Source organism: Corvus brachyrhynchos, unplaced genomic scaffold (genome assembly GCF_000691975.1).
Source record: "Corvus brachyrhynchos isolate BGI_N302 unplaced genomic scaffold, ASM69197v1 scaffold115, whole genome shotgun sequence".
Taxonomy (NCBI): domain Eukaryota; kingdom Metazoa; phylum Chordata; class Aves; order Passeriformes; family Corvidae; genus Corvus; species Corvus brachyrhynchos.
In genome coordinates this window covers 9996344-10018620 of record NW_008239553.1, presented here as the reverse complement: position 1 = coordinate 10018620, position 22277 = coordinate 9996344, and the positions used below count along the sequence as shown (strand labels likewise).

The window sequence follows — 22277 nt, the reverse complement described above, 5'->3', positions numbered from 1 at the left end:
ATGATGTGCAGTGTCTGGCTTGGTGCCCCCCCCCCCACTCCCCCCCCTCCCCCCCAATTACCAGAGAAAAAGCATGATCTAGTGCAATAAGAAATAATAACAAAAACTTCTGAGAAATGCCAACCTCCAGACTTTTCTTGTCCTCTGAAATGACACACACATGTCTATTATGAAAAGGAGTTTGGAAGAGGTGTGGGGAGGCCTTGAAACAATACACAACCTGCACAAAAATCCAGTGAGATACTAGCAAGTGTTTCAATAGGGTGTTTTGAAGTCCTAAGAGGCTGTGGTATCAAGGGGAAGAAATGGGTATGGAAGGAGAAGGGAACACCCTAATTCCCTCTTTTACACCCAATTCCTTATTTTGATATTGTCATGAAGCACCTGCATCATAAGATGTCATGTGTTGGAAAAGCCCGTGTTCAAAAAAATGACTGACTTCAACACATACAGAGATTTTGCAAACCATTTCTTTTGCATCTATAGCAGATCCAGATCTACTTAAGGGGAACAGTTTACAGTTCATGTGTAAACAAAGTGATGCAGAAGTTAACTACCCTATACACTTGTTCTAATTTCATCACCCATTCAGCAGCAGCTCCACACAAGTGGGGTGGGATTCTTTTTGAATTCCTTCCTTCACAATCTGCTAGATGCACAGACTGATGCTAACTTCCTCTCAGTAGGTGATGGCAAGATGACATCAAGCATGATAGATGTAGGCAGGGAAGTTTTAGGCAGGTCTGCCATATACTATCTGTCTTTTTCCCCAAAACTACTATTTCCAACACCTGCTGAAGGTAAAGCAATAGGGACATTACACGTCTCAAATCACAGCCACGGGCAGGGAAGAATTAAAGCCGTTGAAAATGTCGCATCTCAGATGCCCCTTGTTGTAACTGTTTCCATTCTGCTTCTCAAAAGTAATTTTGTTTCAATGCACTAAGGTGGAACATGCATGAAGAACAAAGAACCCCAAGAAAACACTAAAGTCTGTTTGTAACACTGTATAGTTTTCAATTTTTCCTTTACTTGTCCTCTTCATCTTGGACAGAAAAAGCACAATCCAGACTAAACATGAAAAGCAAGAGATTTCATGCAAGACTGAGAAGACCTTGCTAAAAAAGGCAAAGCAAAACAACCACCCTGGTATGCCAGCTCTCCTTTCAGCACACTGGGATGGACTGCAGTGAGGTTCACGTGGAGTCTTCTGCTCACTGTGATTAGTCTTGCTTACTGTTATGGCATGCAGTTTCACACAGAGGAGGAAAGGGTTATGGACTATAATCTGCCCTAGAAGGGATAACTGCTCAAAACTGACACTTTGCTGCCACCTGGAAACAGATAAAAAGGTGGTTTTGCAGTAAAAACTGCACTGGGAAATTTGGGAGATTTTGTGTCTTAAGACACAGACTCCTCTGACTTCACTTCTGAGAAGGAAAGAGACAACTGGAAAATCTGGAGGGAAAGAATGTGGGGCTTCTTGAAAGTTGCTTTTCCTTTTTAAACAGAACTTGGAATATGACATCTCTGGGCTAGAAAAACTATGAATTACACTTCATACCTGCAACGTCCAAATAAAACCGGAATTCTGCTGCAAGAGTTGACCTGGGTAACCTAAATTTCGCCTGCTCTGAGCAGGGACTTGGACCAGATGATCTCCAGAGATCCATTCAAGTTATATTATTCCACTGTTCCTTTACTGATGAAGCCCCCATTTCAGTACAACAGGAGCTCTTGCCTGTAAGCACCAGTGGTGCTCCTGGGATTCCATGGGAGCCGAGTGTGACAACATTCAGAAATGAGGCCGTGCACTGGGAAGGAAGTTCACAGCTGATGCACCACAGGTATATTTAAGGCTGCCTAGTTGAGGTGTGATGACTTTGACGCAACTGAACTACAAAACCAGTAGGACACAAGGATCTGTGACAACAGCTGCCTATTGTACCACTTCACAAAGAATTAAGCTTCATTATCACATTTCCTATTCCAAATCACTGCAATTAAATAACCTTTTGAGAAGCATTAACAGAAGGTTTGGCAAAGCACAAGCAATTAGGAACACTATATTGGGTAATCACAAGTTAGAGTCGACTTCTGACAAGACTACAAAGCAAATTAAACATTTTTTCTTTAAAAAAAAAAAAGTGCTTCCTGCCATATTTCCTTTAAGAAAGATATGTCTACATAACTGACCACAGCAGTGCTGCCAAACACAGAATGACACCGGGTTATTAATTTATTGTGATTAAAAGTTAAAACCTATCTACCTGCATAAGCACCTGTTCAGTAAGACTTAAGATGACAGTAAGACAACTCTGCACGTAACTCCCTTTTGGCAAAAGGAAATGAACTTGCGCTACTAAGTTACCATGATTTGAAATTTCCAGCAACAAATTAAAAAATCTTCACACACAACTAAAATTACAACTAACTTTATGTCATTAACTTCAGCAATTTAAGCCATTAGACACAACAAAGACAACTGCACCACAGAGAGGTCAAAGACCAAGACCTGGGAGGGACACAAAAAATATCTGTTCAAGAAGTTCCCCTGGATTAATGTGAAATGAACCAACAGGAGAAAAATGAATTAGGCAATATCCAAAATAAATTTATACAACGATGAATGTTCTTATTTCAATGAACAGGCTCAGTCTAGAGGAGGTCTGCAAAGGTGACAAGAAAAATCTGTGTTCATTCACAATTGCAACATTTGCTCAGGCTGCTGCCACAGGTGTAGAAAATTGAGCTTCAAACAGGAAGGCAGATTGGAAAAAGGGCAAGAAAAAATAAAATTGCCAGCAAATGCTCCAGTCCCTTTTCAAAATATAAACCATTTTGGATAAAAGCAAAAGAAGCCTTGTATTTATTTGGGGAAAGTTTGAGTTAAATATCTCAAATGTTACAGGATATGCTGCAGAGTTAGAGCAGAGATTGCTGACTGCACAATCAGATGCAGAGCCACGTGGGTGTTTTTATGCCATATGGGTGCTTCCATGCCATGCATCTCAATGATTAGACTTTGCAGAAGTTCATTAACTAGGTACAATAATGAACTGGAACTATGTTGATGAAGTTCTGCAGCACTGAGCTTGTACTGGTAACACTCCCAGAGCATCTGTGAAGGCTGTGCAGAGACATTTGCAACTTCACTCAGATTTAGCGGGACTGGCATGAAGCCTAAGCTCACAATTCCAGCTTCAGCATCTTCAGACTGTGTTCCCTAGTGCTGCTGTGTCCACATATGTCTGAAGTTTCCCAGCACACAGCCAGCTAAAGATTAATGAGGCTGACTAGCTCAGGGCACACACCCCATATGCCACTGTAGGGCTGTAGGGCTTTCAGGCTGAGCTCGCCCGGGGGGAACGAGGTGCTCACAGCTGTGCTGCAGACACAACACACCTGCGATCTGACCCACCCATGTGAGAGCTAACTCCAGTTTTCCATGCTACATTCTGTCCTTCCTCTAAAGGACCATCTTCCCACCCTAAAACAAGCATACAGCGTACAAAGAAGTGCTCATATACAACAACACAGGATAGATTCACCTTTAGGTAATTAACAGTATTTCAGCCCAGAGACAGATAAGCAGTAATACAAAGCAGTTAGTATCACCAGAATTCCATTTGCCCAAACAAACACTATTTATCGTATGGAGTAATTTTTAATCAAGACAACTTATATTTTGAACCACCAATAAGAATAGTTTTAATGCTTCTAAGAGATACATCAGTTGTACAGGGAGCAGCTTGAAGGTTTAGGAGGAAGGAAGGAAGCACTTTTACTAAGAGACTATGAACCTACTGGCTACTTACGGTTCAATGCTGACTGGGGTGGCTTCCCCCACCACTGTAAGAATTGGAGGGGTAACTTCTGAACTATCTGCAACAAGAAGAAAGAACTGCTCAGCTTCACATCTGAGATTTGCTTTTCACACAGCTTGCAAATCTAATCAGAGCTGTCCGTCTCTCAAAAAAGGTACCCCCAGGCTAAATAATGGAGTTTCAGATGACCGGGAATTTGCCTTCCTCCCCTCAGTTCAAGATACGAGGAACTGACTTTTCCATTCCCAAGAACGTCAGCAGGGGGTGTTGCAGGTTGCCTGTGAACGCATCTTAACACCAGTTCCCAGATGTACCAACACTGCATTTCCTCTATTCCAGCTCCCTAAACAGTCATGAAGAAGCCCCAGTTTCACACCACCACACCTCCTAAGGGCATGATCTTCCTCCTAATGCTCTGCATTTCCTAATCATAAACTAGGCAAGAAAGGAAGGTTAAAGTGAAACTTACTTGATCTAAGCAGAGTTCTGTGACCACTTTTGGGAGTCATTGGAGGTGGAACCGAATGACCACTTGAAGAGAGGATAGCGTTAAAATACAGCCCAGATCCTTCTCTCACTGGACTAAGGATTGGCGGAGGAGTGTAAGGAGGTAGCTCAAAGTTCCTATCTGAAGGATGGTCTGCCAGACGGACAGGTGACCGTAAGTGGCTCTGATATGGAGTAATGTTGGAATAAACAGGTGGTGCAATAAAGGTGCCAGCTTTTGGTGGTATGAAGAGTGGCTCGGGTCTTGGCCGCTGCTTTGGTTTTCGGGCAAAGCCCTCTGCTTCATCCTTTGGAACAGCATCTTCATGCTATTAGAAAAGAAAATTACATATTTAATTTAGTTTTAAAACCTCGGGTTGTTTGACAAACTTGAGTGAAATGACAACATTTTTTAATGGCAGCTCAAAATCTGGATAGGACAGTTGGAGGATGTCTCAACAATTAGCAGAAGAGGGAAGTGAGAGGAAGAAGACAGGGAATGGAATGGAATGGACAGAGGAACTATTAGGTAGCAGCTCTAACTCATGATTATGCAGTTATATTTTACAAGAATGTACATCTGGTCCAACCTTCATGGCAGCTTTAAAAGAGAACAAAAAAGCACAGCAGAACCCTGGTATAGATACACCAGAACCATGATACAGATACACGGTGACACCAGATAGTGGTAAGAGAACAGAAGATAATATAACGTGGTCAAGCATTTAAATGCAGAGAAACCTCCCCACATGCCTACCATTTCTCTGGTATCTGAAGATTCTGTTGTACTTCTGAATAGAAGAGAGGAAAAATAAAAAAATCTACACACCCACTCATCACTACCATGCTGCAGGGGAGCAATCAAGTACTGACCTTCAGAACTCAGTAAAAGGTTTCAATTCCATGAGAATAAATCTTCACTTTGGATTTTATTCACATTGAGAGATACGTGCACTACTTGGAATTTATTAGTATCTATGTACGTACAAAGAAAGCACTCTTTACACAAACACACTATTAATTCTAGCCTTATTGCCCATCTAGCTTTATTCACTATTTAGTGAATTCAGTGAGGCATTGCTTGGCTGTACTAGCATTAGCTGTAGGTCATGAAAAGCCAGCAATGCCCAAATATATGGCAGTATTATGATTAAAAAAATCCCCAGACTACATACGTTCCAAGTTCAAGCCTTGAGATAGAACTACTTTAATAGGAAAGTTCATGGCTAAAAACCGTGAGATTAAATCTAACAGATCTGGCTCATCTTTGGTGTCTTAGTCCTTCCGTACCTGACTCGAGGTGTCCATGTTAGTGTTACGATTAGATCGCCTCCGAGTGACTATCACAGAAGGCTTCCGTTCACAAGGAGCTCGATCGTTTGTTTGGCCTCTCTGGAGCTTTCCATCCTCAGACTTTTCCTTTTCAAGGTTCTGCAAGTCAATTTTTCTCACTGGCACGGACACAGGAATGATAAGAGGCACAAGGCTGTTATCCTCCCGGGCTTTTTTGGGAGCTGGTGAAGAACTGGCAAATTCCACAACACTTTTTGAAGCTGCAGTAGGTCCTGGAGCTGTTACCAGCACACTCTTCTTCTCCTCTGAATTATCCAGCTCCTGAGAAGAGAAACAGATTCCTAAAAAGTTCTGTATTACTTACATAATAAATCAGATACCATCTCACTTTCAGTGTATATCAAGTCTCTCAATATACACTTGCAATTTGCAAGCTGAAATGGATTTGGAAGTGTTACTGGACGAAAAAGAATATTTCACAGTGTTACTAAATTTCATAGAATTACCTGAGGATTGCCTGTAGTCTCAACTGCTGGAATACTTATATACGTCGTTCTTAAGAACTGTTTCACTACCTAGGTTTTCACATTTTATTTTCTATATGAATTTGTATCCTGCTTTATAACTTTCAACAAAGGTTCTTCAGTTTTAGTAAAGATCAAAAGCTGAAGGTTATTAATTTCAAATACTGGATTTCTGCTCCAGGGAAGACTGAACCATGATAATATCTTAATTAAATCTCTCACACACAAAAAAACCCAAACCCAGAGCTAGCTTTTGCTTCATCTTTTTTTTCTGATTTATAGGACAAAAGGATCTTTCATTATTATAACTGGAGACTCTGAGTTCTGTTGTCTAACCAGGCCTGAGCCTGAAGTGCCTTTGCTCAACAGAATCAACAAGATATTATCTGCAAGCCAGCACTTTTTGCACTGATATTACAGCTTCCATGTCTGTTTTACTTATGGAAGTCCTAGAAAATTGAGCTCCAAGGAGATGGGAATGGGGGATGGATAAACACATGGATCCTGTAATATCTAATGGCTTCAGGTACTGCTAGCAATCAAGGATTTCTACTCCTTCAAATTACTATCCAAATGTTCATTCCACTCTCAATTCACAGATTCTCACTTAGAAGCCAGATACTAATTAAAACTTTCAAAAACACCTCTCTCCAGGGATGTAAAAGGCCCTCTTGAGCTCTGATGAAGTGCAGTGTAGAAGCTGTAGAAGATGCTCCTTTTGGTGTTTCAAACATCTCCCCAGCTTCGAGCTCTGTGTGGAAAGCCTTTGGACAGGATTAGGTATGCAAAGTCACCCTCTGTCAGAGCCAGAGTCTACTGAGGAACCTACCTGTGTTTTTTAGGTAAAATCTAAGGTACGTAACCTCTCAGGTATAACAAGAGGTCTCCAACCTGGACTTTCAAAATGTTGCAGAGATTTACTGAAGCCCTCAAACAGAATCTATTGTTTGACATTACAAGTCCCTAATCCTGATTTAAAAGCCAGCATGAGCAGGTTCTGTCATAAGGGCTCAGACACACTGCAGTCACCTCAACTGGGTGATCAAGAAAGCCCTTCAGCTTCACTGATGAGTGAGAATCCCACTTTGATGCTCTATTTATAGAGGGAACCACAAGTGTATTGTCACAACATGCATCAACCAGAGCCTGGGGTTAGTGCTCGGGCCTCTGTCCAAATGAGAGACCTGATAATTTCTGTTGGTTTTAAAAGCAAACAGGTCTACTCTGGAAAACATTAAGCCTTCAATATAAGCCAGGTAACAAGATTAAGCACACAAAATCTACCATATCAAGAAGATTCAGGACAGCCTCCTTTCAAGACCTTTTATTAGAGCTGGGCTAAATGTGCACAGAAAGGTTTATCTTATAACTGACCCTGCAGCTTACAAGTCTGACTGCTTCTTCACGGAGACTGCAGATGTCCACCCCCACCACACAGTGATGGAATGCACAATTGTAAAGTCACAAGTGGCATCCATTGTCCCAGAATATGCCTCAGGAGAAATCATTGAGCTCTGAGGACCTGCTGACAGGCACCTGTACTTCCCCATAAAACTACCAATTTTGGATTTGGAGGGCATCCATCATGTTCATCATGCTGACAGACATCACTAGAGTTCACTACATCTAGATAGCAAGGAGTTCTTGAAAATTTTTGTAGCCTCCCTCCACCACTTTCTGGGTACATCAATAAAACATGTAATGTCAATGTGAATAAGAGAACAAGCACCAATTCTGATCAATCTAGGAATGTCAGGTACTTCCTATGCGCTACAGAGACCTCTGTAGGTCAAGAGACATGAACTAATTTGCTAACTACAAGGAGGAAATTAGCTAGTCACACAAAAGTGTCACTTCCCTCTGGCTTTATGATCAGTTAACCATGCTCCTTTTATTTTCAAGACTGGGGGGCAATCAGCAAATGATGGAAGAGATGACCCTTCTGAGACAAAAGAAGAAGAGACCTGAATAGTAGTACAGATAGAAAAAAGACACCAGTGGGAACTTAATATAGTTGAGACATCCTTAAAAATGTTCTGGTCCACATCATAGCTTTCCTGATCACAAAAGTTCACACATACCTAAGGTTAACTAAGAGGGGATATGACTAATTTTGCTTTTTGCTTCAGATCCCTAAGCCTTTTGCTTCAGATCCCTAAATAGTTTCTCAACTGTTTGATTATTCTCAGAGGTAAGCAGAAAAGAGTCTCCGAATAAGGAACGGGACTTTCATTTGTAGACCTGCTAGGGGATTTTTGGCTACCTTTGCATCCCTGTTGCAGAATTTGGGGTAGGAGAGCTGCTGGATAACTGCTGCAAGTGCAACATGTGGCACTTTCATTTAGACTCTTGCATAAATACTGAGGGATGAGCTAGTCATCTAGAGTCCTCCCGGAAATCCATAGAAACCCATCAGACGTTCCAGCATTGATCCTGTCTATCCCTCAAGCTGTTTCCAAAAAACTTAGAATTCTCAGAAAAACCCAACTACAACAGCTGGAACAACTGTTCCAAGGCCAGTTCTGTGATCAGATAAGAAACCATAACAGCCTTTTAAAAACACCTGCCCACAGAGTGCTTTCTGCCACCATTCGGCATCATCTGCAGGAAGGAGAGGCAGCTTCTGACTGCAGCCAAACCAAAGCTTGTCCATGAAGGAGGCGAGTCCAGAACTACAATTCTGCAAACAAAACTTTTTTTCTTCCTTTTGTTTGTGGCAGCTGGTGCCCCGCCCTGTGCCAGGGGAAAGCAGCCAGGTAACCAAAACCTGTCTTCCTTCCATAAAGGAATATTTAAATTCAGACACCCTTTAAGACAACCATTCAGATTTGAAAAAAGTTTTCTGTACTTTTAGAAGACAACAAATCACACTGAAAACATGAAACTAAAAGTTGAGAATTTACTGCAGCCTGTAGGTAGCCATAAGCTTGCACCACCTGAAAAAAAGGCAGCCACAGGCAGCTTTGGCGCAAAGCATCAGTTGTGACACTGCATGTAGACAGATACTGCTGTCCAGAATACTATTTCTGCATAAGGTACACATACCTAGACCGGGATGTTCAAACAACTGGTTCAAATTACAAATATTGCCTTCTTTAATCCACAATTTAACTCTACGGCCTTCTTCACACTCTTCAGATAACCTATGCAGAGAAGGCTTCTAGGTCATTTTTAACAGAAAGACACTCATATGAGAAGCAGACCACTCTCATTCAGCAAACGCATTTTCTTTTTCTCCCTCACACAATATTCAACACCTTAAAGATGTAAAATCCATCACAGCTCTGGTAAGAATGTTATCATCTTTCAAAACCTCATTCTGAAAGCCTGAAAAGATCTAAACATAAAGAGTTCTTCTGCTAGTGCCATTATGGAAGCTGCTTGCATAACTGCAAAGAACAAAAGAGCATCTGTCAAAACACTTCTCTGGTCTTTACATTATGAATCAGACTGCAAGCAGACGTGCCTCCAAACAGCCAATTTCTTGCTTCATCTCTCAGGGGCTTTTCCTAGATGCTCTATTTGCTTCTTCTTGACACTCTCTTAGTGATCCAAGTGCAATGTGAATTGCGGGCCTTCTGCAATGTAACCACAAAATGGCTGGCAAAGTATACCATGCTACTATGTACTACCAGTTCTTTATCAAATCTGCTTATTCAGCTGGAGTTAGAGCACAAAGGATTGAAGACAGCATCAACCAAGTCACTGTTTGCCTTCTGCTGTCCAAGAGATGGAGTAGGCTATGGATATTCACCTTATTGTTTATTAGTTCAGTTCTTTCACTCAAACAGCACATTCCTCTAAGGAAGAGATGGGAAAAAACAGTGACAGACAGACTAGGAAAAAAAGAATGATGAGAACAAAACAGGGAATAAAATGTCCTTCCCTTTGTTGTCTCTACAGCAACTCAAGTGTCAAAACTATAGGTAAAAGTAGCTCATGCAACATCTGCATTTCATCAGCCTTTGGCAACAAAACTTCCAAGGAAAAGTGTGCCTCATAAGAAGCACTCAGTGAAAGATTAGTCAAACCACAACTCTACGAAAACCTTCAAAAACAATCCCTAATGAAAACCCCACCCAACTCCAAAAATCCCATCACTTGTCTCCCAATAGGCTAGTTAATTTTGAACTCTGTCAGCTTGCTATATAGAATATATACTGTACAGTTTAGACTGATGGGATATCAAAAGGTTAGGAGTAGTGAACTACCAAATCAGTCAGCACTAAATTTCTTCCCCATTAAGTCCTACATGAGGTCTACATGCAGACATGTCATTCTACAGCCCGCAGGTCATTCTCAGAAACAGAATGCTGCATGAGACAGACTTCTGTCATGCCTGGTAGGTTCTTCATATAAGTGAAGCTTTCTTAGACTTTTAATATCTGTGAAATATTGAACATGTAAATTGCATTATATAATTTTTAGATAGCACATTTTAGAAACCCTTCAACTGTTCAAACTGAAAAACTGGCAGGTAAGCTGTCTTTTAACAGAAAGAAAGATAATGTTAAATTGGTAAAAAGACAACAAGTAAACTGCTTATACTTGCCTCTCAAAATTCCTGATCACCTTGAGACCTAAGCATATTTTGAGATCATGGGCTAAAATAACATTTGATGCTAGTGAAATAAAACTGTCCCTTAGTGGTTTCACTATGCTACATCTCTGTTCTCCCACATCTATGAATTACAGTAGAATAACTTACATGCCTCCACTTCCAGAGCTGCCCTTGCTGCATACTTCAAGACACCATCCTATCCTGCATATATAAATAAACTTCTTTCATTTCAGTCCTATTTTGTAGTCTAAACCATGATATATTGGTTAGGGTCTATACCTTACCTTTACATTCTGAAGAGAAGCCAGCTCAACAGCTTTTTGGGCCAAAGTCAGCAAATTGGCTTCTTGAGAGACACGTCGTCTCCGTCGGGTACTCTGGATTACACCACCTCTGACAGCCTGAAAATCATTACCTCTCTGAGTGTTTTCTTCAGGTGCTGCTGCCTGTTTCTCCTCATCTCTACCATTCTGGGCTGCAGCTTGCCTGTCTGTTTCCATCTGGCACTGCTCACTACTGACCAGGACATCCTTCTGCCCCAGATCCAACCTTTTAGGGTGCAAATAGCTACTTTTACTGTGGGCCAGTGACTCAGGTGGCTGCTGTAATGGGACCTCTTGCTGATGTGTTTGCCAGTGATGCAGAAATAAATTGCTAGGTTGCTCTTCTGCCTGCTTAGAAGTCAACACTTCTCCTGCAGATGTCAGCAGGACACCTTCTTTGGAGAGTCTCCGTGATCTCCTTGGAAAGGGAATCTGGGTCTGAGGTAGCACAGTCTGTTGGTTCTGCTCCGTTAATGCCTTGAATAGCTCCTGGTTCCTCTCTGCTTGCTGAAACTGGTGTGGCATCATGTGATGTTGAGGTGCTGCAGCTGCCACATGAGGCTGTGCTATGGAAGTTGTTTGCTGCAGACCGAAGGCTTGTGTGGCAGCCTGTTGCTGCTGCTGCTGAGGATAGAAATTTTCAAAGAGCTGTAGCTGGGGAAGAGCTTGCTGTTTTTGTTGCGCAGTAAATGCTGGACTGGAAGAAGTTGGGGCTTCTTGAAAGACATGTAACAACTCAGGAAGACCTTGCTTTTGGCCTTGGTGCCCAAATGCAAGCTGGAAAGGCTGCAATGGCAGACTTTGATTCTGCTGCTGCTGTTTCTGCATTTGATGAAAAGAATTCATTTGAGCTTGTTGTCTAACCAGGGCTTGCTGTTCCAGCTGAGCCTTCTGGGACATCATCTGCTGGACAGCATCTCCATATAAATCCAGCTGTGACACAAACACTCCTTTCTCTTGATTTCTTTTAAGGGCTTCTGGGTGGCCATAGAAGCCTGGGGCACCAGCGTTGGAGTGGGGTCCTTTTGGGTTGCCCCCAAAAACCATACTGTGGTTCCACATTGAAGGTGGAGACTGCCAGTGGCTGTCACCCCTCTCTGGCAACCGGTTTCCCATTAGTGAATTCTGCCATTTGACAGCTGTTACTGACTGGGGCATCATCACTGATTCTCCCCTATCTTGATTGTAAACAGAGTTCATCAAAGCAACATTGTTGGGTGCACTTGTTAATCCTCCTGCATGAGAAATCTCCATAGTTTGGGAGACTGGTATATTCCCTCCGTGACCATAGTACTGTCCTTCCTTAAGCTGCTGCTGTGGTTCTTTTGATGGCACAGCTATGTCCTGCTCATTAAAATAGGCAACTCGTTTCCCAGTCCTTTTGCTTGAAGACTTTTGCTGAGCCTGAAGATTCATGGTTCAGTCTATTCTCCCAGCCACGCACACAGTATTTATAATCCACCCATCCCTGAGGTTGGGGGAGGAAAGGCACAGCAGTCTTTATTTTCCATTCAGCTCTAGTAATAAAGGGCAGGAAAGAAGTCCAGATGAAAGTGCATTCACTTCCCTTTTCTTTGTGTGCTTCTTCCACTTCTTTTCACTCTTACATTTGTGGTTCAGAGGCCAGTAGGGTCCACTTAGTTACAGGTCCTGAAATAGAGAAGCAATTGCAATGAATCATCAAGAGACATAACTGGCCTAAGAACGTTCATGTGATAAGCAATAATGTGTATGTCTGTCCCATTTCCCATGGAACTGAAGACCAGGATTATAAATGGAAGAAACAACAGATCTGACCTGCTAGAAGAATGCAAAACAAAACAACTTAGTTTTACAGACCAGATATCTCACTGTACTTGCATGATGCAACTCCCAATTGCACACAGAATTCTTACTAATCCCTTAAGTTCATGCTGAAAAGTTTTACTCTTAAACCACCTCTGATCTGGCCAATTACTTCCATGTCTTCCTGTAGCCAGAATAATCTGGTTTTAATCTCAACTCAAAACCACAAAACAAAAAACCCTCATGGCTTGCCAAAAGGCCACATTTCCCAAAGACCTTTAAAAGACACACACGTACATGAAGCCAAACATGCAGCAAGATGCTCAATTCAGAATTTGGAAGGAAAGGATCAGGCAACAGCCAATCAGTCACACACATACACCACCAATGACTACAAATGCTTTCCAGTTAAGAATTGCCCACCCAGCATCCAAGTACTGGAGACAGGGCCTGCTCAACTTGTTGCTCTCTCAGATGTTTTTTTCAAAAGCTGAAAGCAACTGCTCAGGTCACACTGAAAGGTAGTTCAGGCAGCTGCTGTTGCTGCAGCTGCTCCCAGACATCAGCAAATATCTGTTCGTGTAAAGCTACAAACGTCATAGGAGAAAGCCTTTCCAGAACAGGTACTCTACGACAATTCTACCCTCCTACCCTCTTCTTCCATGAGGAAAAGCTATCCACAAATTCTAAGAGGCTAGCTTGCAGAATTAAGGTCTAATGTGTGAACACATACACTAGTATTTCTATTTGGACACCTAAAACCTTTTTAGATGTTTAGTTTTAAATTCAGTTATATTCTTAGATGACTACTACTAACATTCTAGTGTAAGTCTCTATTCCCATCCTTTTCAGTGTGCACTCTGTTCCACTTTAAATCACATTGCCAATATATTCCAGGAAAATTTTAACAAATTGTTAAAAACCTATTCTTACTACATCCCTTCTGTTACATAATCAAGTTTCTCTTGAATGGAGCAGGTAAGACCAACACACACATGCCCTCCAATGAAACCTGCAATCTATTTATCCCTCTTTCTAAAATGAAAAATAATAAACCAAAATTATATAGCACATTGAAGTCCTGTAACCTGAGCTTCCTCAGACAGATATGGGTACAGTGCAGGTTTTAATACTGAGGTGGGGTTGGGAACATGACGAGGAGGAAAAGACAAAGAGTTTTAATTAACTTACGCAACTTCCACCTCAGAGGCCAAGCTTGGCTTCAGTGCTACTGGAACCATGGGACTGTGTTTCAGAGTGAAGTGACTCACTTCCTCAGGCTGTTACATAGCTGTTCCCCCACACTGCCTCCCCTTCGCCTTGGCTACAAATCATGGACCTCTGCCACCCTGCATCACTGAGCCAGGGCATTCCTCCCTCCTCTAAGCACAACGTCTCAGCTTATTTTCCAAGACTATCACAACAGGACAAAAATAACTCGAGGAGAAATTATGGACACGTGAGATGGAAAATTCTCTCTAAACTGCAACTAGTACACAAACGAAGATTTCATAGAGTAAGTTTTTCCTACTTCAAAACTTCCCTAGGAGAGGAAAAAACATCTTACAGCAGGAAACGGAATCTCTGGTAGCAAAAATGTAGAGGTAGAAAAGTTGCTATATGCCTCTGAGAAGCATTAATGCTATCTTATCCTGTCACCTTGCTTTCTGCAGCATTGCAAATGTATCAGAGGTAACAGCTAAACCTCCATACCTTAGGTAGTAATACACTAAGAGTGGTTTCTAACAGTCTTACCTTGTGGAATAATCACAAGCTATTTTTCTCTCCAAACTAGGCAACTTCTTCCTTCTACTGATGCTTCTACATGCTTTTGTATTGATCAGCCACATAATTCTGATAAAAAGAATGCAAGGTTTCTGTGTATTAGAAGACATTACCACTAGATCAAGTTTTAACCTGCCAGACAGCTTTCTAAAATTCTGCTGTGGATCTTCTACACTTTGAAGAAAAATGCAGCAATAACTGTCAAAAAGATGGCATTCAACTTTCAACTTCAAGAGTCCTTGTTTTCAACCAAAGAAAGAAAGAAAGAAAGAGTGAGCCCCGTTGATGCTGTTCATAGTAGTCGTGGCTGGGATTTGCAGCTACCACCCAGGAAAGTACCCAGAAGACCTTTAGTAAGAGGACTCTCACATTAGTAGGAAAGCACTGCATTAGCACAACTTTCCAAACCTACATTTGTGTGGACTTTGGTTCTGCTTTTTCTATTACTAGATAAGAAGACACCAGCATCACAAGGTCTAACTCAGACCAGTTTAGAACTGCAACAATCCGGGAAAGAGATCTAACAAAACTATTAAGATGCAAAGTGTAAAAAGGAGTAAGCTCAGAGATAACCTTAATGAGGAAAAGGAAGATGTACAACTGAAGTTGCTCTTCAGCACAAAACCCAGGATAGTGAAAAGGACATTACCAGGAAGAAAAGAGACTTAAGGTACTTTGAACAAAACATGCTTACTGAACATGCCAGTTCTCCCAGTTACATGCAAAAATAACTATATCCTAAGAGATCACCAAGATAAAAGAGGATTTGTTGCATCCAGTATTTAATGGTAAAAGAAAATATCACAAAATTAGCTTTTTAGTAGTTCTTTCTATATAGAAAAACTGCATAAAAATATCTTCTATGTCATCCTAATAATAACAGTCCATAGTTTAAGCTGCAGTGATAAATGTTCAAGTTGCAGCATGACTATGCTTCAGGAAAGCTCATGCTTGGCAGCTTCACTGCATGAGCACTGTTGGCTCTCTGACTAAACAGGCTTCCCTCCCTGAGGTTGGGGGAATGAGCTCACACAATCATCATCCTAGCCAATTACCAGCTTTGGGGTTTTTTGGTTTGTTTTGTTTTGCTTTAATTTCAGCACAAGAGTCAGCCTGCAGCAGCACAGTAAAATGGCAACACAATTCCAGGCTTAAGTGCTTTGGAGCAGTACACCCCGGACCATTCCTTACCTTTGAATAAAGCACACAGCCAGTTCAAATACTGTAATTCCCAGAAGATACTGTGTCTTGCCTCCAAATATACTGAAGTGTTATGATACTTAGCATTGCTTTTACACTGCACAGAGAAAAAGCAGAACCTAGCATCAGTATATTTTGATTTAATAACTCTAAGATTTGGCAGGCAACATCATCAGTTATTTTCACTTCCAGGAGCTTCTGACATTCAAGAACTTCTCCTGAACTTTCTCCAGATGAACACAAATTGTACATCACCTCCTTTGATACCACAAATATTTTCAGACTTCTAAGGAATTTTTCATATTGTGAGGCTTTCTATTCTACACCTAAAAACAATGTCAAATTAGTTATACATATACCCAGTGGATGCATATGCAGTATTTTCTGGAATGAAAAATACATAAGGAAAGTAACCCATGGCACCTTACTGGGAAAAGTTAGCGTTACCATTTTTAGCTAAAAACCTCTCTAGTGTATCTGCACTAACGCATTAAAAGAAAATCATAAACACATATAAAACACCATATGAGCTACATTTAGCCTAAGAATGCTGAAGGACTTCCTGAAGTATACAACAGGACTATGGAGGTCTCTGCCTGCATCCAGGATTCTGTTCTGAAATTATGAAGTCCTTTCTCTCAGAGCCACTCACTAGGCAGTTACCAGCCCAGACCACCCATCAGCAGATTCTATTCAATCCAAAGCAGAATCACTGAGACATCCCTATCCAGTGCAACTATCTTGTCAGAGTTTATTATTAGCCTGGAGAGTTTGCTATAAAACCTTAACAAAAGTTAAAGGTTATTTGATTTAGGGGACAAATTTAAAACACTCAGTGGTAAGCATTTAATGTAAAATATCTCTATCTCTCTTTAAAACTTGTTGCCTGTGTATTTAATAACTATCCACCATTATTCCATTTCTGTAAATATTCTCTTAACTAAGGATATGTATATTTGTACAGTTTCACACAACAAGTGAGGTCATATCATGACCTCACACACTGTAGTAACCTTAAACTTTACTCTTTGGCTCACTTTTGCGCTCTCCTGTGCTTTGCTTAGTCCATTTGCTACATCACCTATATCAGGCATGATAAGCAAGTTTAAATTGTGCACATTCCTCACCCTCCTCTGAGATCATTTGCAAACATTTCTCCCTGACAGAATGCTGCAGAAATGACTCAGGAAAGACTAACTTCTCCTCAAACTTCAGCAAAATTAAGGATGCTGAGAATAATAACATGTTGTAGTTGGAGGCGTAGACCATCTTTTCCAGCATCTTAGCTTTTAAATTCCTCTATTTTAGGGTTTTTTTCATGTAAAATAAAGTGTTCCTCTGTTCTAGCTAATGTACATTCTCAGCCTTAATTGCAACAATACTGTCACAGCTCCTTACAGGAAATCTGTCAGATTGGAGTGATGACAATCATTTCTCACTAAGTCCTTCTGCTGCCAACTGAAATTATGGTTCTCCCCTGTAAGCAGCTTGATCACTTTTAATGATGATGATGATGAACAGATTCCAAGAACAATTGTTACATTTAAGACAAATGCAGCAAGCTATACCGTGTCCTTCTGAGACAGAGCAATCAAACTTTCCTTCTCCAATTTGCTCATTATTACGGTCAAATCCCACATTTACGAAACATGTAAAGAATTATAAAGCACATTTTACTAATGAGGAAGAGAAACACAGGAACTAACTCACTTCTAAGATCACACAACAAGCAAGGTCAAAAATTAAGCAATATGTAACACACTAGCTACCAGTTCCTTTTCAAACCTGCAAGAAAACACAGGTTTAATTAAATCTACCTGTGGAAGATAAAAATTGGACGTGCTAGTCACACGTGTGAAGAAAGGGCAAAAAAGTTTTAATTCTTTCAGTGCAATAAGAGGACAGAGGAGGCTCAACAGGGTAGGGTTTGTTTCTGGCTTTCGTGGTTTGCATTTTTGAAAACGACTGGAGACTTAACAGGGCATCACAAACAAGAAACTTGCTCCAGCTAGCAGAAATCTGCCTCTGTGAAACCACCAGCACCATTTGCAACAGTCTTGAGTAAGAACAGAGAAAAGAACAAAAGCATGGATCCATTCTCGTGTTTGTAAAAGACTTGCAAAGCTTATTGCACATAGTCTATGCTTACCCTACTGTATACAGAAACAGCTTCAATCCTTCCTTCCAAAGCCTCTCCCGCACACTTACTTTGTCACATTTTCTTCCAGACAGTTAGCTACATCAAAATTCCTGCAGATTGTTTGCAACCTCCCACTCACCACTTTCAGACACCTTGAACAGGAAGGATAACAGCAGAGCACAGAAAATAAACCATGTTTGTAAATTCTATACAGCAAAGCACAGCAATCTATGTCCAGAAGAAAGGCAGGGGAAAACTCAAAGCAACTACAAAACACAACAGTCTGCAAGAAAGCCAAAAACATAAATGGAAGATGCTGGTTTTATGTTCCTGTCACTTTATCCCAAATGGTATGGCATTTTCCAGACATCTAGAATGCCTGTCTCTATAGCAAAAGGAATTTATTCCAGGAGTGTGGCACTACAGAAGAGCAACAGCTGAAGCCCAAAGTAAACAAGCAAAACCTACCAACTGAACAGTCCACAGTTTAAAAAAAGCCCACTACAAAAGAATGTAAGTAGGTATCAATCATCTCCCCTAACACCTCCAAGTATGAAACTAATCTAGGGAACTTATCAGATTCAAGTTCTAGAATCAATAAAGCCTATGAAATGGGGAAGAATTACTTGATGCGTAGCACTCACAGCAAAAAAAAAGGAATCCTACAGCAGGCCTGTAATAAAGACAAAGAGATGAAAGGAAAGCTGCTTCACAGACAGACAACAAAAGGGAAAACACAGCATCCAGGAAGTTGGGCAACTTCCACTGTTTCCTGAAGGTGCCTGCCTGGGGCTAACAAACACATACCTAAATAAGTAGTATGCATGGCAGACGTTTATGACCTACCCAAATTTTCATATGATTGGCCCATTTCTATTGCAGAGAAAGACTGAAGCTATGACTGACTACAAGGGCGCCCCTGCCCTGAGGACACTGTTAAAACCACTTTGCTGCCACTTTCACTTTCCCATTTTCGGAGGCTGGGAATTAATAAAGCTTTACTAAACCACTGTACTATCCAGAGACTCAAAGTGAAACTCATCAGCTCTGTGAGGTGAAACATAGGAGAAAATGGTCATGCTGTGAAGGACTATGTACCAGCAAAATCAGGTAGCTTGTATTGCACCACCAGATTCCACGAACTACTGCTCCAATCGAGACCCTTCCTGACATTCAGCACCAGAGGCTAATTACCCACAGCAAGCAAAATAACACAAAACGTAGAACTACCATATTGTTTGGGGAAAAAATACATACCCAAAGGGAAATATATGAACTACACTTCACGAAGTAATCAATCCAAGGAGAAATACAAAACCTCCTTCAAGAAAATATTTTGGTTTATGGTAAAGGATGTAATAAAGGTGAGACAGTGAAAATGAAGCCCTACAAACATTATTTAATTAGGTACATTTCTGTTCCAATGGTCTTCAAATTCACCAAAGCATGCATTCTGATTCTATTTGGACCTACTACATACATTCATGGATGTGGTTTTATTTATCCCCATCACCACAATTGCTCTACACTCCATCTAAACACATAGATCGATCCTAGTATGGAGGATTTTGGAGAAGGATTTTGGTGTTTTGAATTACGGGGTCTGAAGCATCACAGATGCGCCTCAAAGGGAAGTTTTCAGGCAACAGTTCTATGAGAGGAAAATCATATACTGTTGAAGAACACTCAAAAAATAACCTATTTTTTGAGGTTGTCTTCCTCAATTCAAGCTGGAAACTTGATTACAAGTATTTGCTTTTCAAAACACACCTAGGATTTTCCACATAATTTTATTCTAAAGGATGAGGAAGAGACAAGAAGTTGCTAAAAAGAAAATGCCCATCAAGTGCTGATCAGTCTTATCTTTATAACAACCAAGCCAGACAAAACCTGGCTTACAAAAACAGCTCCACCAGAAGAAAACCCACATGGATGAGGAAGAAAAACTACTAAAAAGACAAACTAAAATTTTAAAACTTAGCAGATAATTAAACAAACAACAAAAGGGGGAAAAAAAGCCACAACCTGGTTTTTCTTAAAGGAACTGACAATGTTGTTTCTACCCGCTATTGAAGGGGAATGTAAGATCTTCAAGTTCATTTATTTTCAAGCAAAACTTTGAATAGTGTTTCCAAAATAATCGAAATTTCATGCCAACCTCATAATATAAAAACAAATGATTCATGATTTGCACCAGACTAGTCCTTTGTCTTGCACTACGAGAGAGGCAGCTCCACAATCCAGCCTCTTGTAAACACATACACAGGAAAGCCCTTCTTTACAAACGGCTTCGCAACACAGACCAAGCTTAGCCTTTAATAAAATAGGTACATTTCTTATACTGGTAATGTTTATAAACTGTACTGAAATTAGGAATATTTGTTATTATAATCTGTCATAATGATAAATGCTGATCTGAAGAGGCTTGGGCAGCCTTAGAGTGCAGAAGGAGCACAGTAATTACAGAGTATGAAATGCTGCTTTCAGGCTTTGTAAAGTTACATGAACATAATTCTTTCCCACTGGAAATGGGTTAACAGTTCTAATTGTAAGCCCTTAGACAGTTATTTTAAGCTTTTTTTGTTTGGAGCTGTCTGGGAAGGCAGTTGTTAGCAACAGAGAGACCAACATGCAGGAATCACAGCAGGCTCCCAAGTCAGAATGGCAAAGAGCAGGCCAAAAGCTTTTCCCTGCCCTCGCATTCACATACCTGACATGACCACAACATGTACTTCAGTCCAAATGCCTCTCTTGCCACAAACACACCAACTGCAGAATTGCATGGACACCCCATATCATGAGACAGACCAAATCTTTCTGCATTTTAGCCCTGAGAAGAAAACACATCTGAATGCACTGGGCTGCAACGGGGAAGATTGCTACAGGTTCAGCTGTTCCCATCTCAACCTCTTCAGCACTCCAGAACAAAACCAGGCTTGCACAGACATCCAGTGTAAGGAACAACAAAGGCTGAGTGTTTTACAGATCCCTTTGAGGCTTTGCAAGAGGTAATGGGCAACAAATAAGGGAAGAGAATGGTGAAAGTTCATAGAGACAGTGATACTTGCCATTCCCGGGGGTTTCTTCATGAGAAACATAAATGTACTCAGTACCTCAGCCTGAGCCCTCGGCACAGACATTCTTAAGACCATCAAGCAGGCATTATCACTTGCCCAAGTCTGGCTGGACAATAGACGAGACTACACATACAAGCAGGACCCCTGGGATCTGGGATCAGCTTCCAGCTCTGCTACAGACATGCATCTTAAGCAAGTCACTTCAAATTGTTTCATAAAATGAGAATAATACTTGAAACCCAATACATTGATATTAATAAATGTTTTGAGGTCATAAAAGTTGTATTATCTTTAACATTAGCTACTAACAGCCTAGATGGGGATTCTTCCACAAAGAGCTTAGAAGTCTAATTTCAGACACGACGCAATCAAGGTAGTGATAACCAAAGAAGAGGGAGTAAGCCAAAACGTGAAGGAAAAAGGTCACACAACAGCATAGTTGTTCTTTTGTCACATGCCTGCCTCTATCTCACTTGACCCAGAAATATCTCTGTTTATCAGCAGTTATCTAAGCTGAAGCAGTGCTGACCTTGGATTGCCCACATCCACACACTTGCAGCAAACAGATGACAGTATTGACTGAGTGCAGTCAGTCTTTAACAGCACTGACAGGGCTCTAGTTCAAATTTCTAAAATTATGTCTTTTAAGAATTCCTGCAGTCACTGTTGACTATAAAAGGGTCTCTTTACTGTGCTGGTCTGTTACAAGGTACAGTAAGCTCTTGGCCATGACTGGGGCTGTCAGGCATTACAACAATGCAGCTAAGCAAATGCACACTAGTACTGGGAGTAGGAACACTGAAAGATGTGGGCAAGCAGGATCATCACACAGTGGAAAACAGCAAGGTTTTAAGACTTCAGGGGCTCAGAGAGCACTCTGATTTCTTAATCTTTAATTAAAAAATCAAAGCACTCTCCAGGCCTCTGGATTCAGAGTTCCCTGACAGTTACCTGCCAGACACCTGCCCAATCTCTTTCTTTTAGCCACAGGGATTTCAGTGGAGGAAGGAAAAAGCAGATGGTTGGCACCAATACCGGATCAAATACAAAGCGCTTCCTGTAGTGGCTTATTTGTATCCTTACTATGATTATAAAGCACTTCCACTATGGGGCATAAGTGACATCAGCTTCATATGTAACCAGAGCAAAGTCAGAAACTTCCTAAAGATTCAGCTCAAGAAGCCTACCTGAAACCTACCTTTCTAACTAGAAAGAAGTCATTCAAAAACAGCATGAGGAGAAGTATTCTCTATTAAAAACCCTTACAAAGCTATTT

The 22277-nt window shown here is 40.9% G+C and overlaps 1 protein-coding gene across 1 annotated transcript in view; it reads right to left on the bottom strand.

Annotated features, from left to right (window-relative positions):
• The window catches only part of ELMSAN1 (ELM2 and Myb/SANT domain containing 1), a 56002-nt gene that overhangs the window by 13934 nt on the left and 19791 nt on the right, over nucleotides 1-22277 (bottom strand). The window contains exons 2-5 of the mRNA XM_008639485.2: nucleotides 10976-12664; nucleotides 5604-5927; nucleotides 4297-4642; nucleotides 3819-3885 (exon numbers count right to left, since the gene is read on the bottom strand). Coding sequence (XP_008637707.2) covers nucleotides 3819-3885; nucleotides 4297-4642; nucleotides 5604-5927; nucleotides 10976-12430 — 2192 coding nt within the window. The 5' untranslated portion in view covers nucleotides 12431-12664. The remainder of the gene's footprint in view (nucleotides 1-3818; nucleotides 3886-4296; nucleotides 4643-5603; nucleotides 5928-10975; nucleotides 12665-22277) is intronic.